This window comes from Xyrauchen texanus, chromosome 44 (genome assembly GCF_025860055.1).
Source record: "Xyrauchen texanus isolate HMW12.3.18 chromosome 44, RBS_HiC_50CHRs, whole genome shotgun sequence".
Taxonomy (NCBI): Eukaryota; Metazoa; Chordata; class Actinopteri; order Cypriniformes; family Catostomidae; genus Xyrauchen; species Xyrauchen texanus.
The window spans coordinates 18,410,458-18,438,452 of record NC_068319.1 but is presented as its reverse complement, the minus strand read 5'-3'; the positions used below and the strand labels follow the sequence as shown (position 1 = coordinate 18,438,452).

General features: G+C 38.4%; 3 protein-coding genes across 3 annotated transcripts; 1 reads left to right on the top strand and 2 right to left on the bottom strand.

Annotated features, from left to right (window-relative positions):
- Positions 1 to 208: 208 nt before the first annotated feature.
- c44h17orf49 (chromosome 44 C17orf49 homolog) lies at positions 209 to 8,221 on the top strand. Its single transcript, XM_052117684.1, has 6 exons — positions 209 to 460; positions 546 to 640; positions 846 to 947; positions 5,944 to 6,173; positions 6,363 to 6,464; positions 7,459 to 8,221. Exons 1-6 carry the CDS (start codon positions 440 to 442, stop codon positions 7,521 to 7,523), a joined length of 615 nt encoding a protein of 204 aa, XP_051973644.1. The 5' UTR covers positions 209 to 439; the 3' UTR covers positions 7,524 to 8,221.
- A 799-nt stretch (positions 8,222 to 9,020) lies between these two features.
- Positions 9,021 to 20,207, bottom strand: LOC127636635 (P2R1A-PPP2R2A-interacting phosphatase regulator 1-like). Its single transcript, XM_052117292.1, has 9 exons — positions 19,290 to 20,207; positions 17,542 to 17,635; positions 17,405 to 17,461; positions 16,017 to 16,054; positions 15,849 to 15,906; positions 15,671 to 15,738; positions 13,097 to 13,152; positions 12,652 to 12,736; positions 9,021 to 12,546 (listed from the first exon to the last, which is right to left on the bottom strand). The coding sequence occupies exons 1-9, from the start codon at positions 19,370 to 19,372 to the stop codon at positions 12,429 to 12,431; spliced, it is 657 nt and encodes a 218-aa protein (XP_051973252.1). The 5' UTR covers positions 19,373 to 20,207; the 3' UTR covers positions 9,021 to 12,428.
- Positions 20,208 to 21,888: 1,681 nt separating this feature from the next.
- LOC127636380 (P2Y purinoceptor 3) lies at positions 21,889 to 23,177 on the bottom strand. Its single transcript, XM_052116828.1, is given in 2 exon segments — positions 21,889 to 21,911; positions 21,914 to 23,177. Coding segments are annotated over 2 exon segments (1,287 nt in total).
- Between the last annotated feature and the right edge of the window lie 4,818 nt (positions 23,178 to 27,995).

Sequence of the window (27,995 nt, the reverse complement as noted above, 5' to 3'; positions counted from 1 at the left end):
ATGCATTGCTAAGCTAACCACGGAGCTCTAAAATGATGCTGACCTTGCAGGTTCCTCTTAATAGCAGGGCTCTGGTATTTCGTTTGCACTCGTGTTTCATCGGCTACTCGGATGTTTTCGTATGGAAGTTGCGAAGGTTGTGTGCGATCATTTGATTGGCTCAGTGCGGACACGCCTTGTCTTGGACTCGCATTGTACTCTGGGAATTTTTAGTTCGAACTATTATGTTGCGTGCATGCCGATTACAAGGAACTTGTATTATTTATACATAAGAAATATCGCATCCATTATTTATACAGTAAATCAGTGCATGACTCCAACAATAATATTACACCTGTTTTGAAAATTATCAGCCATACATAGAGGCAGCCTGATTGAAACTCGACTAGATTGTTTTTTATTTGTGTCATTTCTGTTATTTTGGTCTCATCATTCCAGCATGACCTCGGCTTCCACGAAGGTAAAAGATTCGCTTTATCTATTCTTTTAATCAGAAAAATAATTATGTAACCAATAAATGAACTAGATATATGAATGTCCGTCAGGTGGGCGAGATTTTCTCGGCTGCAGGTGCTGCATTCACTAAACTGGGCGAACTGACCATGCAGCTGCATCCAGTGGCAGACTCTTCTCCAGCAGGGTAAGAGGACTCTAACATATGGATACAGAATCTTAGTTGTGGTCCTCTCACCTTTGATATTTGCTTGTGAATTATCTGCTATTTGTTTATTAAGAATGATTAAGATGATTACCAAAACATATGCTTACACAAGCAAGAGGAGGAAGGTCAGTGTTGTTTAACCGAGTCCTTTTCCCTGTGCATTCATCTCCTTACTACCTCTCAGTGCCAAATGGACCGACACCGAGATCGAGATGCTGCGTTCTGCAGTTCGGCGCTTTGGTGATGACTTGAACAGCATCAGCTCAGTCATAAAGGAGCGTACTGTGTAAGAGCCTGAAGACCTCCACCTTCAATTTTACATCAGGTCTTGGGTAGTTAACATGAAATTTGATGCAGTGACAGAAGTGCCATATTGTACTTCATTGATAATACAAAAAAAAAAAAGAAAGATTTGTTACACCACAAAACTATTTAAGTGAACTGCAAAAAAGCTAAATGCAGATAAAATGTGATGAAAAAACATTATTCATTTATTTATATTAACCTGTCGTAGCGCCAAACATATACACTTTCTCTTACACATTCAAATATTTTGTTTTGCAATTTACCATTCACTATTTCACCATTTAATTGAACGGCAAAAATAAAAACTAAAAGGTGATAAATTATGATTAATGTTTTTTAAATATTATATATATACACTCACCTAAAGGATTATAAGGAACACCATACTAATACTGTGTTTGACCCCCTTTCTCCTTCAGAACTGCCTTAATTCTACGTGGCATTGATTCAACAAGGTGCTGAAAGCATTCTTTAGAAATGTTGGCCCATATTGATAGGATAGCATCTTGCAGTTGATGGAGATTTGTGGGATGCACATCCAGGGCACGAAGCTCCCGTTCCACCACATCCCAATGATGCTCTATTGGGTTGAGATCTGGTGACTGTGGGGGCCATTTTAGTACAGTGAACTCATTGTCATGTTCAAGAAACCAATTTGAAATGATTCGAGCTTTGTGACATGGTGCATTATCCTGCTGGATGTAGCCATCAGAGGATGGGTACATGGTGGCCATAAAGGGATGGACATGGTCAGAAACAATGCTCAGGTAGGCCGTGGCATTTAAACGATGCCCAATTGGCACTAAGGGGCCTAAAGTGTGCCAAGAAAACATCCCCCACACCATTACACCACCACCACCAGCCTGCACAGTGGTAACAAGGCATGATGGATCCATGTTCTCATTCTGTGTACGCCAAATTCTGACTGTACCATCTGAATGTCTCAACAGAAATCGAGACTCATCAGACCAGGCAACATTTTTCCAGTCTTCAACTGTCCAATTTTGGTGAGCTCTTGCAAATTGTAGCCTCTTTTTCCTATTTGTAGTGGAGATGAGTGGTACCGGTGGGGTCTTCTGCTGTTGTAGCCCATCCGCCTCAAGGTTGTGCATGTTGTGGCTTCACAAATGCTTTGCTGCATACCTCGGTTGTAACGAGTGGTTATTTCAGTCAAAGTTGCTCTTCTATCAGCTTGAATCAGTCGGCCCATTCTCCTCTGACCTCTAGCATCAACAAGGCATTTTCAGCCCACAGGACTGCCGCATACTGGATGTTTTTCCTTTTCACACCATTCTTTGTAAACCCTAGAAATGGTTGTGCGTGAAAATCCCAGTAACTGAGCAGATTGTGAAATACTCAGACCGGCCCGTCTGGCACCAACAACCATGCCATGCTCAAAATTGCTTAAATCACCTTTCTTTCCCATTCTGACATTCAGTTTGGAGTTCAGGAGATTGTCTTGACCAGGACCACACCCCTAAATGCATTGATGCAACTGCCATGTGATTGGTTGATTAGATAATTGCATTAATGAGAAATTGAACAGGTGTTCCTAATAATCCTTTAGGTGAGTGTATATATACACACACACACACACACAATGAGCCAAAATATTATGACAGGTGAAGGGCAAACCTTGATTATCTCCTAACAAGGCCACATGTCAAGTCTGGGTAGATTAGATGGTAAGACAACAATCAGTTCTCATAGTCAAAGTGTTGAATGCAGGAGAAATGGGCAGGAGTAAAGACCTGAGCGACTCTGACAAGGACCAAATTGTTATGTCCAGATGACTGAGTCAAAGCATCTCTGAAACGGCAAGGCTTGTGGGGTGCTCCCGCTCAGCAGTGGTGAGTACCTACTGTTAGTAGTCCAAGGAGAGACAAACCGGTAACAAGTTGTTAGGTGCCCAAGGCTCATTGATGCGCGAGGGCAACGAAGGATATCCTGTCTGGTCAGAACCGACAGAAGGTCTACTGTGACAAATGTCACAGAAACTTTTAATGATGGTTACGGGAGGAATGTGTCACAACACACTGTGCATCGCACCCTATAAATGGGCACTACAGTACCTCTGTAAAAATAAAGCACCTACAATGTAGGTGAATGTCAGAACTGAACTTTGGAGCAGTGGAAGAAGGTCACCTGGTCTGATGAGTCCCGTTTTCTTTTACATTACACGGACGGCCTTGTACGGGTACGCCGTTTACCCGGGAAAGTGATGGCACCAGGATGCACTGTAAGAAGATGACAAGCCGGTGAAGGAAGTGTGATACTCTGGGCAATGTTCTGCTGGGAAACACTGGGTCCGGCCATTCATGTGGACGTTAATTTGACACGTGCAAACTACCTAAACATTGTTGCAGTCCAGGTACACACCTTCATGCCAATGGTATTCCCTAATGTCAGTGGCCTCTTTCAGCAGGATAATGTGCCCTGCCACACTGCACACATTGTTCGGGAATTGTTTGAGGAACATAATGAAGAGTTCAAGGTGTTGCCCTGGCCTCCAAATTCTTCAGATCTCAATCCAATTGAGCAGCTGTGCGATGTGCTGGACAAACCAGTCTAATCCACTGAGGCTCCACATGCAAAGTACAGGACTTCAAGGATCTGTTGCTAATATCTTGGTGCCAAATACCACAGGACACCTTCAGGGGTCTTGTAGAGTCCATGCCTCTTTGGGTCGGCGCTGTTTTGTCGGTACACAAACAGCATTTTAGGCAAGTGGTCATAATGTTTTGGCTCATCAGTGTGTGTGTGTGTGTGTGTGTGTGTGTGTGTGTGTGTGTGTGTGTGTGTGTATATATATATATAGATATACATACATACATACAACAGTCATAGCACCACAAATATACACTTTCCCTTATTTTCACTTATATATACATTTACATTTTATCTTACATACATTTAACGTGCAGTTCATTGTTTCAGTAAAATCAAGGTGATTAATTATGAATTGTTTTTATAAATATATATACTGGTATATAATTTATTAATTTATATATATCAGTCATAGCACCAAAAATATTTACTTTCCCTCCTATATATATATATATATATATATATATATATATATATATATATATATATATATATATATATACACAGTGAGGAAAATAAGTATTTGAACACCCTGCTATTTTGCAAGTTCTCCCACTTGGAAATCATGGAGGGGTCTGAAATTGTCATCGTAGGTGCATGTCCACTGTGAGAGACATAATCAAAAAAAAAAATCCAGAAATCACAATATATGATTTTTTAACTATTTATTTGTATGATACAGCTGCAAATAAGTATTTGAACACCTGTCTATCAGCTAGAATTCTGACCCTCAAAGACCTGTTAGTCTGCCTTTAAAATGTCCACCTCCACTCCATTTATTATCCTAAATTAATGCACCTGTTTGAGGTCGATTAGCTGCATAAAGACACCTGTCCACCCCATACAATCAGTAAGAATCCAACTACTAACATGGCCAAGACCAAAGAGCTGTCCAAAGACACTAGAGACAAAATTGTACACCTCCACAAGGCTGGAAAGGGCTACGGGAAATTGCCAAGCAGCTTGGTGAAAAAAGGTCCACTGTTGGAGTAATCATTAGAAAATGGAAGAAGCTAAACATGACTGTCAATCTCCCTCGGACTGGGGCTCCATGCAAGATCTCACCTCGTGGGGTCTCAATGATCCTAAGAAAGGTGAGAAATCAGCCCGGAACTACACGGGAGGAGCTGGTCAATGACCTGAAAAGAGCTGGGATCACCGTTTCCAAGGTTACTGTTGGTAATACACTAAGACGTCATGGTTTGAAATCATGCATGGCACGGAAGGTACCCCTGCTTAAACCAGCACATGTCAAGGCCCGTCTTAAGTTTGCCAGTGACCATTTGGATGATCCAGAGGAGTCTTGGGAGAAAGTCATGTGGTCAGATGAGACCAAAATAGAACTTTTTGGTCATAATTCCACTAACCGTGTTTGGAGGAAGAAGAATGATGAGTACCATCCCAAGAACACCATCCCTACTGTGAAGCATGGGGGTGGTAGCATCATGCTTTGGGGGTGTTTTTCTGCACATGGGACAGGGCGACTGCACTGTATTAAGGAGAGGATGACCGGGGCCATGTATTGCGTGATTTTGGGGAACAACCTCCTTCCCTCAGTTAGAGCATTGAAGATGGGTCGAGGCTGGGTCTTCCAACATGACAATGACCCAAAGCACACAGCCAGGATAACCAAGGAGTGGCTCTGTAAGAAGCATATCAAGGTTCTGGCGTGGCCTAGCCAGTCTCTAGACCTAAACCCAATAGAGAATCTTTGGAGGGAGCTCAAACTCCGTGTTTCTCAGCGACAGCCCAGAAACCTGACTGATCTAAAGAAGATCTGTGTGGTGGAGTGGGCCAAAATCCCTCCTGCAGTGTGTGCAAACCTGGTGAAAAACTACAGGAAACGTTTGACCTCTGTAATTGCAAACAAAGGCTACTGTACCAAATATTAACATTGATTTTCTCAGGTGTTCAAATACTTATTTGCAGCTGTATCATACAAATAAATAGTTTTTTTTTTAGATTTTGTCTCTCACAGTGGACATGCACCTACGATGACAATTTCAGACCCCTCCATGATTTCTAAGTGGGAGAACTTGCAAAATAGCAGGGTGTTCAAATACTTATTTTCCTCACTGTATATATATATATATATATTCACTTACGCATTCATATATTTTGTTGTGCAGTTCACCACTCACTATTTCACCATTTAAATGAACTGCAAAAAAAAAAAAAGGTGATTAATTATGAAAACGGTGACCAATCACGACACCACAAACACACACATTCCCTCATACATTTATATAAATCTTTTCTCTGTTTTTACAGTTTAAAAATTATAATAGCAGATTTTAACCTCCCTGTATATATGAGTATTGAGATGCACTGCATAAATATCTTTTTTTGTTTTTCTCATAATCTTGTAGTGCCCAAATTAAGACGACAGTCAAAAGGAAGCTGTATGAGGACAGCAGGGTCCCACTCATTTCAGAGTCCCCTAAAAAAACAATGAAGAAAACCACTGTAACGCTACCACCTACTCCAGCATCAGTGGCCCCCACGGTTATCACTGTGCCAACTTCTCAGGTTGTCGTGACAACAGGATTGCAGAGTGCTCCATCATTACCCCCGGCGATTAAGAACCCTAAACCAGCAGGTGACTCACTTTTAAGACTTATTTAGAGTGGAAGGGAGTTTAGAGTGTTATTTGCAAAATTGCAATCATTAAGAAAAATTCTTGCCTCAATGTAAGTTGTGTTTTTCAGTTTATTTTGGATTTCAATATTTGCCTGTAAATGTGCTCAAGTTCTTTGTCTGTGTGCTCTGTCTGGCTCTTTATCATCAGATGTGACTCTGAGTGCTCTGAACGACTCTGATGTGAACAGCGATTTGGTGGATATTGAAGGGCTTGGAGAGGGCGCCACAAAAAAAACTAACTTTGACCAGGGTGAGTGTCCATCCTCTTTATTAGCATCTAAAGGGTTAGTTCAACCAAATATAAAATCTTATCATCATTTACTCACCCTCATGTTGTTCTAATTCAGTATTTGTGAATTTTCCTTTAAAGTTTGAATAATATAAATTAATTGAACCCTTATATTGTGTTCTGGTCCAAACTGACAGATTAACTTTATTTTTCTTCTGAAATCTGTAGTTAATTTCATCCAGTTGGAATAAAGATCATTTTCATAAAGTTTTATTGGTTTTACTTTTTAAGTGAAAACTACTTAAATATGACATCATTTTAGTAAAAATTACATAACGAAAAAACACATCTTGAAGAAAATATTTCAAAAATATTTATAAACATTTCTTGCAAAAAAGAAAGAAATAGGAATTAATGCGGAGTGCATCTTTTGGCTTTCATTAGATTCTTTAGCGGCTTCATTTTGAGGTGGTAAAACAGATTGTTTATATTAACACAAGTGATTATCTTCATTCGATACAGTTTGCAGATTAAATTTTTCTAATCCGTGTCGGTTTTTGTGAACCTACACCACAGATGTCACACCTGTTTTTACAACTAGCTCCCCTTCATTTTCTTGACTTTTCTATTGATTATATCAGCAATAATTCATTAAATGATGGAGAAGTACTGATGTGCAGTGTAGTGCAGCGAACCTCGGCATGTTAAAGAGATGACTCTGGTGTCTGGAAACAAGTGTGTGTCAGATCACGGTGGACTGCTGCATTATCATGGCTCCTGCGCACATGGATATTTACATATTGCGATATACATGATATAGCAAAACTCTAATCAGTTGTCACTTTATATCGTTGCCACTATATATATCGTCATATCACCCAGCCCTAATATGCAATATGAGAGATTTAGTAACAATCTTAGTCATTTTGGAACACAAAGAGTGTTAGCACAAATGAACACAACACAAGGGTTAATGTATGTTGATGAAAATGTTCTTCTCCTTTTTTTCTGACAGAGAGCTTGAATCTGGACTCCAGTCTGATAATGAACTCCAGTGATCTGCCCCTCCTGTCACGCTGACCAACAGCTGTCAGTCATGTTGAGGTTATGGTATAGGGACATCAAAAGATTATCAAGGACAGCTCGTGTGAAGAAGCAACAGTTTTATCATATGCTTGTAAAAATGCTTTTTATGGAGCTGTAAATGTTGCTGTTGGCACCTGTGCCGCTTTTCCACTGTGGGTCCAAAGAGCACCAGACCAAACCTGTGCTAGATCACTAAAACGGCTGAAATATACTTTTAATCTATGAATTAATTTATTTAGCTCTTATGATAAAATCGGACCATAAAAGTCAAAAATTAGAACCTATGGGGAAAAAATGGTTAATATAATGCAGTATATTCCCACAGTTGAAAAAAGATTTGCAGGATCGTGGTGCAGTGGTCAAACAGACATACTCCTCCTGTACTTGTAAATTAGTTTTTTACCTTTGCCTTTTTTGTATTTTAACCGGCCCTTTTAGATAAAAGTTAACTTCTTGGTAAAGAGTTGCTAATTGTAGGGAAATATAGCAAAATGCAAGCAAAAATATTTAGGGGAAAGAAATGACGTTATTTTTTTTAACCGCCACTTGACGCCAAGTGCAGCTTCTAATGGATGTAGTAAATAGGACGATGTGTGTGTGTGTGTGTGTGTGTGTGTGTGTGTGTGTGTGTGTATATATATATATATATATATATACACATATATATTATTTTTAACATTGCTGACTATTAAACAGGTATTTTCATCTGAAAACACACAAACTTGCCTCTTGTTTTAGTTAAATTACATATCATTTTTAAAGGGGTCATGACATGCTTTTTTTTATCATTTAAATATGTTACTCGAGGTTCACTTATGATATTAGTCTAGTTTTTTGCACTAAAAGTGAGTCATATATTTGAAAAAAATTATAATTTTCCACCCTCATTCTGACCCTTGGTCAGAAACGCTTGGTTCAGTTGCTGCTTCTCCTTTAAGACTTGACAGTAAACGCTCACTGTTATGATTTGCACTCTGCTCTTGACTGACCTGCTCTGCTCACCACTACTGAAGTGATTAAAGGTAAAGTAGGTGTTGTTGTGGAGGTGGTCAGATGCAAATGTTCACCACATGTGCAAAGACGGATTATAACTTGCAAAGGCCCCGGGTTCAATTATCTCCAAGGGCCCTCCTCCAAAGGTTGCTGACCAGGGGCGTTGTGCGTTTTTATGGGTTTTCAAATGGGGGGATTGCCAAAATGGATCGCACAACTTTAAAGCCCAGCCCCCAATAGATCATAATAAGTCTGGACCCCAGTCAAGGGTCCCTGGGCACTGGCCCTCCATCCCTGCATATGTGACTTGACAATGTGGAGAAAGTAGAGAAGTCGTTTTGGCAGCTTGGTTTTTGCAGTGAAGAGGAAGTTTTGAGTTCTGAAACTTACAGTATGTTTTTATACTGTAATGACCTTTTATATGTCAAAAGATCAGAGGAAAAAAAAACATAAATCAGCATAGGAATCAATAAAACAAGTTTTTATTATGATCTTGTTCATAAAGAATATATATGGTATAATATACATATTTGATGAAGAATGACGTTTCTTCTCTGATAATAAGCTATTCATCTTGTGTGATTCACAGGGAATAAATTGACTTTTGCTACCAACATGTCAAACTAAATATCCATCTTTCAATTTTAGTTTTCTGGCTTCTAGACTTCTAGACAACATTTGATAGGCAGAAAGCAATTGCCTTTGGCATTTCATTAGAATGTTTTCTGTATGCTTGCAATCCTCAATCCAGAAAACAGTTTAACTCTTACACTGACTGTTACACTTCACAAATCACTTAGTAACGGCACTCTTCCTTTAAAGTGAACGTTTGTAAAAGAAACAAGATCTTCATTCTTTTTCTTTCGTGGGGCAGACTGGTGAAAACAATAAAGACCATCTATCTATGTATTCTTACCTCCTGCCCACAGATATAACTGATCCTATCACAGATAAGTGTATGGCAGGTTTGAAAAAGAAATGACAAGTTGACGGTAGGGAAATTAATAATAAAACTGATTTTACACAATACAACAGATCATTCCGATCTCATCCCAAGTTTTCCATTCAGATTCTTGATAAATAAATGGAACTTGTCCTGATGAACATGACAAATACTAATTCCAGCAACTTAAATTTAATTAAATGCATATTGCACATTCTAAATCCTTTCGAAGACCCATAAACATTGGTATTAATCTCTGAAAAGCTCAAGGACCTCGACAACTGGAAACTGCAAATGGCAGCCAGTGCAAGTAACTTTGGAATACAAACTTAAAAATAAAACTATTCAAAATCGGTAAGGCATTTTCCTCACATTTCTGTGACTTTAAAAATAAATGCATGAAAATGAAAGGCAATGACATCGTATTAAAGAACATATTCCTCCTGATATTTAAAGGGACAGTTCCCCCAAAAATTACAATTCTGTCATAATTTACTCACTGTTGTGCTCAGTCACCATTGACTTTCATTGCATATTTCTTTGCAATGCAAAAAATGGTGACAGAGTCATGTTTTTGGAACAACACGAGAGTGAGTAAATGATGACAATTGTCATTCTTGCTTTTACTATCCCTTTAACAACGGAAACCGAGGAATAGCTTCACATGTATGCAGCTCTAGAAACTGTAAAGCAGTCAGAAATGATAAAAACTTAGGGAAACCATGAATGCTAACATATACCATATACTATATTAAAGTACAGGTGCATCCGTAATTATTTGTAACCAGACTTCACATATGCAACTGTACAAGAGCCAGTCAACATGCGTAATTCCATTAATAATGCAACACCATGCCAAATAATATGTTTGTGAATGGCTTCCAGTTTTGTTTGCTCAAGGACAATGTGGCATGTTAATATAATGCATCATCATCATTTTCAGTGTGCCTCGGTGCTTTTGACCCTGATACATATAATTCAGCTTTCAAATATCTGAATTAAAGCCATAATCCAAAACTGCGTCTTTGAAGTTAAAAGTTCATCAAACAAAAAGATAGATTTGACTGATTGTCACTGTCTTCTATCTTATGCCGTGCACATTAAATTGCTAGTTCACTCCAAATTGAAAATTGTCATATTTTGCTTAACCTCACGTTGTTCCAAACCCATATGACTTTCTTGCTTCAGTGGAAAACAAAAGATGGTGTTAGGCAGTATGTAAGTCACCATCACCGTTACATAACATCTCCTTTTGTGTTTCATCGAAAAAACAAAGTCATGTAGGTTTGGAACTTTTAAATGAGATACGGCTCACTGACAAAATCAAAACATTTCTCAAGTAAAACAATTTAAACAAACAAAAACTGTTACAACATTAGTGAATATGATCCCACTCATGTTTGCATTGATTAACATTGTCTAACACTGTGCAAAATGTACAAGAAGAAAACATGATATCCACAAACCGTGTTTGTATGAATGTAAAAATTGCCTATGTGTTATTACATTTGTATAAACCATTTACACAATATCCCATCCCTTGCAAAATTCCTTGACTTTTGTACATAATTCACAAGGTAAGGGTCTCGAGGGTTTTGATGTGCAAATGCAGTATTTTGTTAAGGGAAAAACAGTAAGACAAATGCTTTTCACACTGACTGTGGCAGTACTGAATAAAGCAGCTTGCGTGAGATCGGTTACATTCTCATTATAGACATTTTAGGTCAGTTTTTGGCATGGAATTTCAAATGAAAGTGCTTGGCGTATAACCGACACCTCCTCTCTACACTAAGAGCAAGCAGCGTGACGTGACAAAACTAAAACGGTCCCGTTATAATAGATGAACATGTCTTCATTGTCTATAACAAAGTTGCGTGCTTGCATTGGGTGAATCTCACAAAACCTGTGAAGAACATGTCCAAGTCATATTTCACTCAAAATCAAAACAAATCAATGATATCACTTTGCAAGTCTATTTTAGGACCATTGAGATTTATTTTTTGCACGGCGACATTATTTACATGATTATTAAGCAAATTAGCGTCCCATATTTGGATTCATCCAATTGCATTTTAGTTTTGTTTCATCGATTACGCGGAGTGTAGACGCAGAGCGAGATGTCTGCTATTTACAGTACTCATTTTAATAAATCGGAACAATAATCTAATCCAAATGCGGAAATTGCCTGAGTGCTCTGGTTTTATTTCCAATTATTTAAATATATTTCAAACTTTAAAAATGTTCAGCCCAAACTAAAAGCTATATGGAAAAATAAACATATTTACAGATATCAGACCCCTGGAATAAAAACAAGAGAAATGTAGGACAAACACCTACCAAAATAATATTTGATTATTCACATATTTATAAACTATTCACATATTAACAAAAATGTGGATGCTAAAGCCCACCGAATTTAACACTATTTTCCCCTATTATGTTTTTTTTTTTTTTTTTTTTTGCTGAATCTGGATTTTTAACCAGATATTTGGACCCCTATAAATGGAAGCTGATGATGTACCAAAATACAATAATGTTTTGCCGCAACTGGTCTTTCTCTTCAGACTGAACACTGAAGTTAATTCACTGCATCAGGCTGTTATCGCTTGAACACTCAGTTGCAAACTATTATTGCAGATAATATATCAGAAATACAAGGTACTAGACCATAGGCACCAATCTGTCAGAACAGAATTATTCACAATTTACATACGATAGCCTGCAGCACTCAACTTCTGTTGTCATTTTAGATGCTTCTACCACTCTTGCCTTTGGCTTTTCATATTACGTCTTCATTTCTTCTCAACTGACGACACGACTTGGATGAATTTCCTTCAGAAATGATTGAAATGCATAGAGTATTATCAAAACAACAAACTGAAAAGCAGGAGAACAGATCATCGGAAAGAACCGGACCGAATTCGGACCGATAATTGGTCTTCATATAAGAAGGTGTCTGATGTCTAAATGCTGGGGTGGTGAGAGGTAAAAGCTGGTGGAGGGGAGAGGGAGAGAGGGCTGGCCTGGGCGTTGGAACATACAGGTGCAGCTCCAGAGGAAGAGTCCACTGACTGTGAAACACTATGTGAATGAAGTAAACAGACTCATTATAAGTGATTAACTGGATCTGAACTAATACTAATAAGGCACATATTTATGGTCTCAGCAGTATTACAACATCCTCACCTGACTGTGTAACTGGTTATGTGAGCAGGGTCGGTGACTCCAGCAATAAAGAGTTTTTTGGGTGGTCCATCTGATTCCACTCCACCTGAGATGAGAAGAAAAATACATTAGTAATATCCAAATAAGATTTTATTTTTATAATTTAAAAATGTAATATTGTTTATTTGATATTTCATTTTATTACTTTGCATTTTTATTTTAATACATTTTATTTGATTATTTTTAACTTTTATTTTAATCCTGTTTTTATGTCTGTTTTTTTTTTATTATTATTTTAATAATATATTTACAAGTACACAGGGTACACGTGCAGAACACATTTTGCTTGTGTCGATTTGTGCAGAAATGTCCCATTGAATTGAATGCAACAATTTAAACAAGAATGGTTTTAAAACAGGCCCATAAAGACTGCACATATGAAAGTTAAATGCACAACATCACTTACCTTTCCTTTTCAAAGGTACAGTTGATGGCAATCTCACTCCAGAGCTTACAGATCCTCTGTTTGATTAAAAGCACATAAAACGTTTTATCACATCATCGCACGAAAAGCTTATTTTCTGAAATCCAAACCTGTTAGTCTGGAAATCTGAAAGATGAATTAATATCCTACACTGAAAAAAATACATGTACATCGTTCCGACACGAATCAATTAAGTTACATCAACATATTTTTTCCTCTTGGTTTAGCTCATTAATTCTTTGTCAGAACACATAATTTGTTCACATAATGGAATAAAGTTATTTTAAAATGACTCAATTAAGTAGCCTCAAAGTTATCTTATATGTGTCCCAAACATGGTTCATTTCTTCAGTTTTACACATTACCGATTTGTTATAAAGTTATGCTAATTAGTGAACTTTTAGCTAGCTACAGCATAAGCATGCAAAATGCTACTTGATTACAGCAATGCTGTTTGTGTACCCCTCCTCAACAATAACAAAAGCTCCACTCTTCACCAAAATGGTAACCTAGCATATCAGAATTGTTCTGAAATCTCAAAATAACAACATTTAACACTAATAAGTCTCTCTCTATTCTTATACAGTACTGTGCAAACGTTTTAGGCACTTGTGAAAAATGTTGCATAGTGAGGATGTCTTCAAAAATAATGCCATAAAAAGTTTTCATTTATCAATTAAAGTCATACAAAGGCCAATAAAAAAAAAACAAAAAAAAGCTACATCAATATTTGGTGTGACCACCTTTGCCTTTAAAACAGCACCAATTCTCCTACGTACTCCTGGACACAGTTTTTCTTGGTTGTTGGCAGAAAGGAGAATTCACCACAGTTTTTCTATCTATTTAGACCGTCTCAATTACTTCTGTCTCTTTATGTAATCCCAGACTGACTCGATGTTCAGTGGGTTGCTCTGTGGGGGCTATGACATCTGTTGCAGGGATCCCTGTTCTTCTTTTCTATTCTACAGCCGTTGCCAAAAGCATTGGCAGTGACATAAATTTTGTGTTTTGCAAATTTTGCTGCTTCAGTATTTGTAGATAATTTTTTCACTGTTTCTATGGTATACTACAATGATAAGCATTTCATGAGTTTTAAAGGCTTTTATTTGCAGATGCACAAAATATTCAATATATGCAAAGAGTCAATATTTAAAGTATTGACCCTTGTTCTTCATAACCTCTGTAATTTGCTCTTGCATGCTGGATATCAGCTTCTGGGTCAAATCCTGACTGATGGAGATCCTTATTAGTGCTCGGATTTGATCACAATTTGTGGGCTTCTGCTTGTCCACTCGCCTTTTGAGGATTGACCACAGGTTCTCAATGGGATTAAGTTCTGTGGAGTTGCCTGGCAACGGATCCAAAATTTCTATGTAATGATCTCCGAGCCACTTCATTATCACTCTTGCCTTGTGACATGGTGCTCCATCATGCTGGAAAATGCACGGATCATCACCAAATTGCTCCTGGATCGTTGGGAGAAGTTGATCTTGCAGGATGTTTTGATAACAATTTTTATTCATGGCAGTGTTTTTGGGCAGAATTGTGTGAGAGCCTACTCCCTTGGATGAACAGCAACCCCACAATGGATGGTCTCAGGATGCTTCAGTGTTGGCACGACACAGGACTCATGGTAGTGTTCACCTTTTCTTCTCCAGACTATCGATTTTCCAGATGTCCCAAACAGTCGGAAGGGGGCTTCAGAGAAAATAACTTTGCACAAGTCTTCTGCTGTCCAATCCTTGAACTTCCAGCAGAATTTCAGTCTGTCCTTGATGTTTTTCTTGGAGAGAAGTGGCTTCTTTGCTGCCCTTCTTGACACCAGGCCATTCTCCATAAGTCTTCGCCTCACTGTGCGTGCAGATGCACTCACACCAACCTGCTGCCAATATTGAGCAAGCTCTGCACTGGTGCTGACACGATACCACCGTTGACTCCTCAGGAGGAGACGGTCCTGGCACTTGCTGGACACTCTGGGATGTCCTGAAGCCTTCTTCACTGCAGTTAAACCTCTCTTCTCGAAGTTCTTGATGATCCGTTAAATGGTTCTTTCAGGTGCAATATTCTTTGCAGCAATTTCCTTGCATGTGAGGCCATTTTGATGCAAATCGATGATGGCTGAACATCTTTCTTTAGAGGTAACCATTACTAACAAGAACACAATGATTGGAAGCACTTCTTCCTTCCTTTTATAGTAATCAGTCTGCTCTTATAATCCAATCAGAATGATAAAATGCGAAACACAACATTTATGTTACTGCCAATACTTTTGGCCACAGCTGTATTTGCGAAAATTAATGTTCGGGAGTTTAAAATGTACATTTCCTGTTGACACACTGAAGATATAAATAACCATCTTATGAAAAATGTTTTTGTGAAACATCTTATGTGCCTGAGACTTTTGCACAGTTGATCAAAAATAATATGATTGAGTAAATCTGAGAATTTCAGATCTTTCAGTGTATATACAGTATATTCAGATAATCTTCGACAGTTACTGATAAACAAAGTCATCAAATAATGACAGAAATACTGTTGTGTTTTTCAGAAACGTACCCACGAAATCTTCGAGTTGGACTGGGTGAGGAATTAGGAGTTACACCACTGTCCTGGGAATAGAATCCCTGTTTGGGACATACAGAGAGGCAGATGAATAAAAATTACAACAGTGGATTGAAATCAAAGAACTGATGACCTGAAACCTGATTAAACCTTAAGAAAGATAAATACTCACTGGAGATAGATGGTCATGCCAATGACTTGCAGGAGGGATGGGAAAGGCAGGAGAGGCACTAACAGGAGGGGAAAAACACAAAAACAAATCAATAAGTACTTTGGCTATGATATCATACACTTTTTGTGCAAAAATGTGCTTAGCATTTGTGAGTAGTAGTCTGGTTACCTTAGTCTCCCTCTCAGAGTGAGCTCCATATTCTCTATCTGGGAGAGAAACAGTCATGTTAGTAAAGATGCCATTGTCACCTAAACAATGGCAGTGTATCAACGGGAGTCTACCAGGCTGTCTCAAATACGTCAAAATAGAAATCGAATGGAATGTCTATATGTATTTAACCCTTTAAGCTTGGATGGGGCCGCCATGAAAAATAATTATTATCTAAATATTAACAACTATAGTCTTGACCAACACAAAATAGGTATCGTTTTAAAGCTTAAAAGTTGTCCTTTACAATGCATGCTGGCATAATGACCAAAACTGAACAAGTGCTTTGAAATTTGTAGACAAATCTGAAGTTTTCTGTTTTGATAATTTATTAATAATTTTGCACTGCACATATTATTGTAATCGGTAAAAACATAAAACGGACCAAATAGCCACATATCATATGTTGTTGGAAAGCTCTCAAAGAGTAGAATAAAACCATGCGTTTTACTCACTATGCCTGTGTTTTACTCACAGACAAAAGTATAGCGAGTAATAGCTAAGTATATATATCTTTGACATACATGTTACATGTAAACAGGTGTTGTTTATATGCAGTATTTTCACTTATAATTTCACAAAAAAAATCACATAACATTACTTGATTATTTTTAAATCGAGCCAACACACAAAGAAATTGGGTGCATTGCTAATTAGATAATCCACTAGATTCAGGATCAGATCACTGTAACCAGAGTTGGAAGTCATCCAAATATGGGCAGAGAGGATCGTTCACTCCAGTTCACTCTAAACGAGATCTTGTTTCTCATGCATGCATGCTTTGGAGAGACAGCATATATTTAAACATTGTTGTGTAATTAGTTCTACAATAATTATGTTTGGAGAGGATTTTGGACACTAGGATACATAATATTTGTAATTCTAGAACCTTTGATTGCTTTGTTGTATCAACACAAATATTCTCTCAGTCAACATGATTGGGAACAAAACAAAAGCAATTTTTCTGAGCTACCATATTTACACCTTGAGATATATAATGCCAAATAAAATAAAAAATGAGAAAAAGGTACATTTATGGCTCAGGTCTTTTTGGGACTTTTCATCAGTTTCATAGACTGAGAGTCTCAGAATGTTTTACAATCTATATCATTAAAATGTTTGAAAAGTTTTGGAGAATTTGACACTTGACCCTCCTTGTGTGTGTGTGTGTGTGTGTGGTTTTTTCTTTTTAATTTTTTTCTCTCTCGAGTTTATAAGCCTTTAATTTTGGGTATGCCACTTTAAAAACACCCTCAGAGATTTAAAGGTTAACACACAAGTTAAAGAGACAACAACGGGCATTTCCATCCACAAGACCTGGCATTCCTGATCGAGTCTTTAGCTCTCACCTGTCTCTTGTGTTCGGATCTCTCACATGAGAGGGAGAATGGGGACAGAGGGAGGGTCTGCAGCACAAAGGCAATGTATTATTAACGACTTCAAAGCAAAAGCCCCACACTGATATATACACAATCTGCACACTCACCCGTGCAGGAAGGCTTGGATTTACAGACACACTGCTCCGACGATACCGAGCCGAACTATTAGAGCTGAATACTGTCATTCCTTCACTGTTGTGACTGCAAGACACAAAGATGCATAAATGAACAGAATACTAAAAGAATGACACAATAACAGGGATTGAAGAGTTTTATCTCTATGGATGTATTACTTCTCTTGGAAAATGTTCTTTTCTATTCTATTCTACAGCCATGGCCAAAAGTATTGCCAGTGACATAAATTTTGTGTTTCGCAAAGTTTTCTGCTTCAGTTGTAGTGGTGTTGATTCACATTGTTTCTAGATTATTGTGCAAGAGTGATCAGATGCATTTTAAATAATTGCAAAAAGCTTCATTGGCCAAAAAAACTAATTTCACAGATTTTTTGGCCCTGGCACAAAATGACCAGCTAAGATCATTTCACTAATCATATTAGCAGCAACTGGGAAAGTGTGAAAAAGTTCTAGTCAGGTGAAATCACTTTATCATTCTGATTGGATTATAAGAGCAGACTGATTACTATAAAAGGAAGGAAGAAGTGCTTCCAATCATTGTGTTCTTGTTAGTAATGGTTACCTCTAAAGAAAGATGTTCAGCCATCATCGATTTGCATCAAAATGGCCTCACATGCAATGAAATTGCTGCAAAGAATATTGCACCTGAAAGAACCATTTAACAGATCATCAAGAACTTCGAGAAGAGAGGTTTAACTGCAGTGAAGAAGGCTTCAGGACATCCCAGAGTGTCCAGCAAGTGCCAGGACCGTGGCAGCAGGTTGGTGTGAGTGCATCTGCACGCACAGTGAGGCGAAGACTTATGGAGAATGGCCTGGTGTCAAGAAGGGCAGCAAAGAAGCCACTTCTCTCCAGGAAAAACATCAAGGACAGACTGAAATTCTGCTGGAAGTTCAAGGATTGGACAGCAGAAGACTTGTGCAAAGATATTTTCTCTGAAGCCCCCTTCCGACTGTTTGGGACATCTGGAAAATCGATAGTCCGGAGAAGAAAAGGTGAACGCTACCATGAGTCCTGTGTCGTGCCAACAGTGAAGCCTCCTGAGACCATCCATGTTTGGGGTTGCTGTTCATCCAAAGGAGTGGGCTCTCTCACAATTCTGCCCAAAAACACAGCCATGAAAAAAAGAATGGTATCAAAACGTCTTGCAAGAACAACTTCTCCCAATGATCCAGGAGCAATTTGGTGATGATCTGTGCATTTTCCAGCATGATGGAGCACCATGTCACAAGGCAAGAGTGATAATGAAGTGGCTCGGAGATCATTACATTGAGATTTTGGATCCGTGGCCAGGCAACTCCCCGGATCTTAATCCAATTGAGAAACTGTGGTCAATCCTCAAAAGGCGAGTGGACAAGCAGAAGCCCACAAATTGTGATCAAATCAGAGCACTAATAAGTCAAAAATGGATCGCCATCAGTCAGGATTTGACCCAGAAGCTGATATCCAGCATGCCAGAGCAAATTGCAGAGGTTATGAAGAACAAGGGTCAACACTGTAAATATTGACTCTTTGCATAAATTGAGTGTTTTTACCAATAAAAGCCTTTAAAACTTAGAAAACACTTATCACTGTTTTCCAGTATACCATAGAAACATGTGAAACAAAATATCTACAAATACTGAAGCAGCAAATTTGCAAAACACAAAATTTATGTCACTGACAATATTTTTGGCCACGGCTGTATTCTGTTCTCTGTGCTGTACGTGCAGTTCTCTTACCTGACGTTGATCATGGGGGCGCTGTTCGACCTTCGGAGGGCTCCTCCTGCGCCTGCGCACTGGTCCACCTCCATCCTCTCCATAGCTCGTCCTCTACCACCGAGTCTGCGCGTCACTCACAGCCGGGCTGAACGCGCTCTGACGCTGCCTGTACCCGAAATATCCCCCGGCAAAAGCCCGACCAGCAGGCCTCTCGCCTAAACACCAGACCCAATTTCACTCCCTGGGACTGCTTTCCCGTTTTCCCGTCGGATTGTATCTGTTTATCGCATTTCATTCAATGTTTAAAGGAATATCGTGTCGATCTGATCCAATAATTCAGTTAATACTAATGAGCTCGCGCTCCAGCTGGTTTATCAGCTCGCGCACAAACTTCGTTTAAACTCCTCAGGTTGCTTTCGTCGCCGTAAACGCGAACAGAATACAGTTATTTATTTGCATTAAGGAAATTGTCTTAGCATTTAGATTATAAATCATATATATTCTGCATTACTTCCCATGGAAAGTCTCAAACTCGACAAGGTCCTTTGGCTTTTTAATCCAAACCAACTTAAAAACAGTGCAAAATAAAAACAACTAAAAGATCTAATAGTCTTCAGGCGAATTAGCATAAATGAAAGTGATCGGATATACGTTTTCAAGTCTTTTCGGTCAAATGTCGTGATAAAGGTGAATCTTTCTGGCACGGCTTATTTTTTCAAGTTTACCTGCTAGTTTGTAAAGCTGTCGGAAAAATGACATAACACAATCCTGATCAAACATGTGATCCTCGGGTCTGTCGGTGGAGGCATCCTCTTCTGAAAGTGTCTACTGATACAGTCTGAAACACGGGATACATAAAAGTTTTCCGTTCATTTCTTAATTTAGAAAATAAAAAATATTTCCCGCAACCAAATAGAGATTGTGCAGCTCCTTGTACAACAGCGCCTCGCTCTGGTTGACTAAAGAATTGCACATAGAAATAAACGGATGCATTGCAAGGGCTTCAAAGAGAACATGTCAATTAAAAAATTCTTCTGCATACTTTTTTGCCCATTATTCTTAACCTTATTTCAATATAAATTAAGCTATTTTCTTTTCATCTTAATGTTAATTAATTTAAATGAATGAGATCAACGAAAAGGAAAAAAATATATATTTAAGATAATTTTCTTTGTAGATTAAAGGTGAAGTTAACCAAAAAAGAAAAGAAAAAAGAAAATTCTCTATTCATTCACCCACCTCATATCTTCCCAGATGTGCATGGCTTTCTTTCTTCTGCAGAACACAAACAGACATTTTTAGAACAATATCTCAGCTCTGTAAGTACATACAATGCAAGTAAATGGTGACCAGAACACAAAAAAAGCAGCATAAATGTAATACATACGACTATAGTGTTTAAATCCATGTCTTCAGATTCTCCTCCCAGTTGGTGGCAATATGCATGAATAATGCAAATCGCCAAATTCAAAAGAAGAAATATGTGAAAGTGGAGATTTATTGTAAAAAATGACTTAAATATTATATTTTTTCTCACCCTCATATATCATATCACTTTACGAGACATTGATTAAACAACTGGAGTCGTATGGATTACTTTTATGCTGCCTTTTTGAAGCTTCAAAGTTCTGTCCACCTTTCACTTGCATCGTATGGACCTACAGAGCTGATATATTTTCCTAAAATTTTGACTTGTGTTCTGAAGAAGAAATAAAGTCATACATATCTGGGATGGCATGAGGGTGAGTAAATAATGAGATAATCCTAATTTTTGGGTGAACTATCCCTTTAAGGCAGAAGAGTCACATTGGGATGTGCATGACAGTCACAAATTAGTAGTGCATGAATCAGAAGTGCTTTTATTACTGCATGAATATGAAATGTTTTATTTCTAACAAAGATGTAACTAATTAAAAATCATCAATATGAATACCAATATGTCATATAACAAAAGTCTAATGTTGGTAAGGAAATGGTGAATGCTCAAGAATTATACGTTCACACATTCAAGCATAAATCAAGCATAATAATTTACGATAGTAGTCTGAAAGTGTGTGACTTTGACTGTCTGGATGGGGAAGTTCCTACATGTTAATAAGACCTGAGATAACCAGGTGCTTATAAGACACCATACAGAAATAGTGTGTGCTTTTATCTTTCAGAAACATTACAAAAGCACTGCTTTATTAATTACAGAGTGCGTTTAGTTCTTCAAGTCTTTGTTAAATTGTAAAAACTAAGGATGTGCAACTTAACCACAGTTGTAGGATCTCAACAAGATATAGGGCACATCATGCCTAATAATTTAGAGCTAAATATGTAAATTAGTAACTTTTTGCTTCCTGTTTCTTGTGTATATTCTTTAGTTAACTGTTTCTTGTCAGTCAACAACTTGTAACAACTTTATATAAGTTTGGTTATTATTTAATAAACTCCTATTTTATTCATACTTAAAGGTTTGTACAATTTGTACTCATCAAAAGCAAACAAAAAAGAACATTTATATTTATAAGAGGTGGGTGGATATAACTGCTAGATCAGATAATAGTATGAAGCATGCAATCCGAACACACCCACTGAGATATCCTCCCATGCATACCTGACCTGCAGTAGTCAACTATGTTATTCCTGATGATTTGAGTCAATCTCATGACCTTCATCTGCTTTAGGTGAATTCCTCTGCTCTTTATTCTCTACCTCTTTTTGTCCTCCAAGAAACTTTAAAGGCCAGAGAAGGTATGTTTGATGACTTACAACACTCTGTCCACAGCAGGCTACACTTTTGTCCCCTGTTAAGAAATAAAGTAGTGCATTGAGCCACGAATTGCAGGATGCCAGGGGCCGAGTGATCTTGTAGCAAATGGAGACCATCCGCATGGTTTGGCACTCGACTGCCTTTGTTTCTTTGAGGATGAGGAAGAGAGTCCGTGTGATATGGAAGGGAAGAAAGCACAACGCAAACAAGAGCGTTATGGTGATGATGGTTTTGATGGACTTCCGACGCCTGCTGATGTACGTAGCGTGCTGGGAACCAGAGATGGACATGGATGTTCTGTCTTTGACCCCTTCAACCCCACTACACATCCCCCCCTCCTCCTGAATATGGGGCTGGGACGGTAGTGATTGGAAGATGGTACGTACCACTTGTGAGTAACACCAAGCAATGACGATGAATGGGAAAAAAAAGCACAGCAGATGAAGAACAATTCCGTAGGGTACGTACTCTGAGAACTCACTGTCTATGGCGTCATCCCAACAGTTCCGGTATACTTCAACTGTAGAGTTTGTGCTACCTGTGGACAAAGGATTGCCCACTTTGTTCATCCCATCCCCTAACATCTTCATTACATCCCCAGTTTTGGCAAAACGGACAATTGGGCAGGTAAGAATGAACACTACTACCCATACGGTAGTACAAATGCCTCTAACCACCCGCTTGCTCTCCAGGGCGATGGTTCTGATTGGATGGCAGATGCCCATGTAGCGATGGATGGATATACAGGTGAGAAAGAAGATGCTGCAGTAGAGGTTGAAGTAAAATAGGAAGCGCACCAGCCTGCACATGAAGTCTCCAAACACCCAATGATCACGCATCACGTAGCTGGCTACGAGGAACGGGAGAGAGAAGCTGTACATCAGATCTGTAGATGCCAGATTGACCATGTAGATCAGCGAAGTGTTCCACTGGCAGCCGCCCCTAGAGCGGTAGGAACGCAGAAGAACTGTGGAGTTCAAGACGAGGCTGAGCAAGAAGGTCAAGGAGTAGCAGAGAGGTAAGATGAAGTACTTGTAGGACTCGTCAATGCTGCAGCTGTGTGGTGCAGTGTGATTTTGAACATCTGAAGCGTTGGTGGCCAACAGCACCAGTGCGTTGGAGATTGTGTGGGGAGAAGCCATGGTCTTCATGATCATCTGTTGTGTATCTTTTAACCACTGAGCCACATCATTGTCTTCATCCCGCAACTCCTTAGAGATCTCCCCACTTCAATCTAAAAGGCCCAAACTTCAGAGCTTTCTCATTAAATTGTCTCCTGTGAGTACATAACTCCATAAAAATGGTGAAAAAAGGTGAACATTACATTTTTATTTTATCCAATAGTTGGTCCAATATCTAAAAATAACACCTTTAATTCATTGTAAATCTGCTTTCGATTTGACAGTGTGTCCTATAGTATATTTCCAAGCAAAGTGCAAGTTGACCAATGACTCAGCCATTCAACTTTATCTGCATGTAGTGCTGATTCAGCCTCTTCTGCTCCATTACCCCATCAATAAGTAACAAGCGATTCCTTAAATCCCTTCATTCATCTCTCCATCCCCCATTTTTGCTCCCATTTAAAGTAATATTCTGGGTTCAAAACAAATTAAGCTCATTCGATAGCATTTGAGGTTTAATGTAGATTACAACAAAAATGAACATTGACTCAGAATTGTGAAACTTATCATTTTAGCTCTTACATTGATTCTGCTTCATTATTTGAGCTATAAAGTCCCGGGATAACAGGGGGTGATATGTCATCATGGCAACAAAGTTGTAAAATTAGATATACTGTGACTTTACACAGGAAAGTTTAGTAAGCGATTTTATTACGCTAAAATCGTGTTAACATGCATAATAGGCATGTATAGTCTTTTGGCTATACATTTGAAAAAGTGAGCATTTTAACATTTACAGATCAGCCCATTCACATCCATTGTAAGTGCTTCACTGTAACCCAGATTTTTGCTTTTTTAAAGAAAAGGAGGTATGAGTCTAAATGCATTTTTCTTGGGATACCAATTCTACAAATTAGCTGTTTTTTTCTTTAACTGAAATGTTTTTCTTTGCATATTACAAGTATGATCAACACACACATCATTTCCCGACCTAGCTGACCCTGACGGCAATGACAACTGTGGAAAGCGTGTGCTCTGAGATGCCTAATTTATGTTTGGACATGGCTGATGCATTCATCTATATGCACATTACCTACATCACATACAGCCCTAATGCTATGTTTGTTTGATTCATGGAATAGTCAAGCTTGTTTCTAAAAGGCAGCTTTGGTATTACAACACCATGTGTGCTGCCAGGTTCCGGTAAATAATTAATACCCTTTCATTCAGACAGAAATGCTGATTGGAAACCCAATGCCATGTACAGTACAATACAAAACTGTGCATATTAGTTATAAACACCAAGATTTTTACTGTGTTAATACTCGTTTAGAAAAAGTGAAAATATTGCTAGAAAAAAGGACTTTAAAAGGAAATAATGTTTATTCAGGTATATCTATTGTTCATTATTTATTTCCAAATATAAAAGCAAAGCGTTCTGTTTCACATGAACCACAGAAAATAGATCTATATGAAATATCTTACCTGTTTCAAAGGTCAGCAAAAAAGATAACTCCAAAATGCAGGCAACATTTATTAATACCTTCATGCATTTAATAAAATGTCAAGACAAAAAGTTCAGTGGCATATAAGTTTCATACATGTTTCTTTTTCCCTAGCAACTGCACATATCTGTATACAAATAACTTTATCAATCAATTATCTTGCTAGATTGAGCTAATTACTTTTTCAGTCAGTAATGATGTGTGCTTTCCTCCTTTCTCCCTGACTTTTCTTGTCTCTCTGCCTTCTCTCTCTCCGTGTCAACTGTGCATGAATGGTCAGTCAGCTGAGGTGCATGCAGTTCAGTACATTTATATTCAGCAACCTCACAGAAACATACAGGTGGCTGTGAATGATGAAAAACGTACAAGTCAGCACAAATAATATAACGCTGTTTGGGATAGAAACAATTGTCTGAATTTTAAAAAGTCACTATATGTAGCCCTGCTTTTTTGGACCATTATTTTATGCATGGTGACAATTTAGCCCATTTCGCCTACATTTTTCATTCTCTAAATGTATTGAGGAAAATGTCATTTTAATTACTGTAATACATATTTTTTATACAGATATATTTAATTAAATAAAATCAGCATAAATAAAATGCAATACAACAAACCTTACAAATGTACCTTAAAAAAAAAAAAATATATATATATATATATATATACAGTGAGGAAAATAAGTATTTGAACACCCTGTTATTTTGCAAGTTCTCCCACTTAGAAATCATGGAGGGGTCTGAAATTGTCATCGTAGGTGCATGTCCACTGTGAGAGACATAATCTAAAAAAAAATCCAGAAATCACAATGTATGATTTTTTAACTATTTATTTGTATGATACAGCTGCAAATAAGTATTTGAACACCTGAGAAAATCAATGTTAATATTTGGTACAGTAGCCTTTGTTTGCAATTACAGAGGTCAAACGTTTGCACACACTGCAGGAGGGATTTTGGCCCACTCCTCCACACAGATCTTCTCTAGATCAGTCAGGTTTCTGGGCTGTCGCTGAGAAACACGGAGTTTGAGCTCCCTCCAAAGATTCTCTATTGGGTTTAGGTCTGGAGACTGGCTAGGCCACGCCAGAACCTTGATATGCTTCTTACAGAGCCACTCCTTGGTTATCCTGGCTGTGTGCTTCGGGTCATTGTCATGTTGGAAGACCCAGCCTCGACCCATCTTCAATGCTCTAACTGAGGGAAGGAGGTTGTTCCCCAAAATCTCGCAATACATGGCCCCGGTCATCCTCTCCTTAATGCAGTGCAGTCGCCCTGTCCCATGTGCAGAAAAACACCCCCAAAGCATGATGCTACCACCCCCATGCTTCACAGTAGGGATGGTGTTCTTGGGATGGTATTCTTCTTCCTCCAAACACGGTTAGTGGAATTATGACCAAAAAGTTATATTTTGGTCTCATCTGACCACATGACTTTCTCCCATGACTCCTCTGGATCATCCAAATGGTCATTGGCAAACTTAAGACGGGCCTTGACATGTGCTGGTTTAAGCAGGGGAACCTTCCGTGCCATGCATGATTTCAAACCATGACGTCTTAGTGTATTACCAACAGTAACCTTGGAAATGGTGGTCCCAGCTCTTTTCAGGTCATTGACCAGCTCCTCCCGTGTAGTTCTGGGCTGATTTCTCACCTTTCTTAGGATCATTGAGACCCCACGAGGTGAGATCTTGCATGGAGCCCCAGTCCGAGGGAGATTGACAGTCATGTTTAGCTTCTTCCATTTTCTAATGATTGCTCCAACAGTGGACCTTTTTTCACCAAGCTGCTTGGCAATTTCCCCGTAGCCCTTTCCAGCCTTTTGGAGGTGTACAATTTTGTCTCTAGTGTCTTTGGACAGCTCTTTGGTCTTGGCCATGTTAGTAGTTGGATTCTTACTGATTGTATGGGGTGGACAGGTGTCTTTATGCAGCTAACGACCTCAAAGAGGTGCATCTAATTTAGGATAATAAATGGAGTGGAGGTGAACATTTTAAAGGCAGACTAAAAGGTCTTTGAGGGTCAGAATTCTAGCTGATAGACAGGTGTTCAAATACTTATTTGCAGCTGTATCATACAAATAAATAGTTAAAAAATCATACATTGTGATTTCTGGATATTTTTTTTAGATTATGTCTCTCACAGTGGACATGCACCTACGATGACAATTTCAGACCCCTCCATGATTTCTAAGTGGAGAACTGCAAATAGCAGGGTGTTCAAATACTTATTTTCCTCACTGTATATATATATATATATATATATATATATATATATATATATATATATATATTTTTTTTTTTGTGTGTGAAATATGACCCAGACATCAGCTCTGCTTTTGCATTAAAGAGGCCCTATTATACTTTTTGGGATTTTACCTTTCCTTTAGTTTGTAACAGCTCTTTGTGCATGTAAAATGTCTGCAAAGTTACAAAGCACAAAGTTCATGTAAAAGGGAGTTATTCTCTCCCACAGACAGCACTGCTCAAGAACTACAAGAAACGGCTGGATTGTAGTCCATCCGTTTCTTCCGTAAAGAATCTATGCCACTATGTTACACTTTGCATAATGCTCACCTTAGGGCTAAAGTAGCCCTCAAACAAACATAGTTATAGCAGAGGCCAGGATGAGTTGGGTTAGTGTTGTTGCCACGTCCAAAGATGCTGTTTTCTTCACTGCAAATGCAAAATCTCATTGTTTGGACTTCCAAAGACAGACAACTTGAAGAATCACTGGTTACAAATTATTTTGACCACTATTCCTCAGCAGTACAACCACAACCACAACCAATGCTGGATTTTCAAGACGGTTACTCCCGAAAGATGGTGCAATTTCCACTTTGCTGGGAAAATCTGGCACTTCAGGATCATAACCTGAAAGTATGTTTGATTATTTGTGGATTTATCTGCTACAGAGAGTTCAAAATCGGAGTTTCGTGTTGTAGCTACGGTGTAAACCCAGTGCACAGCTGTAGTCCTCTGCTAACCTGCTAGCTAATGTTATTGTGTTGAAATAAATTTGCTAATCAGCTGTGGGTCCACTTTTACCTACAACTGTGTAGAATTATGCAGATTGTTTGTCGTTCTTACTATCATGAATAGTGATCAAGTGTGGAGATGGATTTCTTTTTTACAAACATTAATTTTACATCTGCAATCCACGGTAGTGCTCGGCTAACTTGCTATGTAACGTTATTGATTTGGTAAGGGTTTATTATTCAGATGTGGGGCAGCTTTGACCTAAAACTGTGTAACAAAATGGTCGATCTCAAGAATCTTATTGAATTACAAGCTGTTATGTTACGGCCACTATCGGTAGTCCATGGCTAACTTGTTCACTAACTCTC

Bases quoted from the DNA above. Each gene is read 5' to 3' on its own strand.
- c44h17orf49 (XM_052117684.1), top strand. From the start codon at position 440: ATGACCTCGGCTTCCACGAAG. The intron at 948-5,943 runs GTAAGAGCCTGA...ATAATCTTGTAG, and splicing joins GTCATAAAGGAGCGTACTGT to TGCCCAAATTAAGACGACAG. The intron at 6,174-6,362 runs GTGACTCACTTT...CTTTATCATCAG, and splicing joins TAAGAACCCTAAACCAGCAG to ATGTGACTCTGAGTGCTCTG.
- LOC127636635 (XM_052117292.1), bottom strand. From the start codon at position 19,372: ATGGAGAGGATGGAGGTGGACCAGTGCGCAGGCGCAGGAGGAGCCCTC. The intron at 17,636-19,289 runs GTAAGAGAACTG...TGTGTCTTGCAG, and splicing joins GCCCCCATGATCAACGTCAG to TCACAACAGTGAAGGAATGA. The intron at 13,153-15,670 runs GTACGTTTCTGA...TTAATCAAACAG, and splicing joins CCAACTCGAAGATTTCGTGG to AGGATCTGTAAGCTCTGGAG.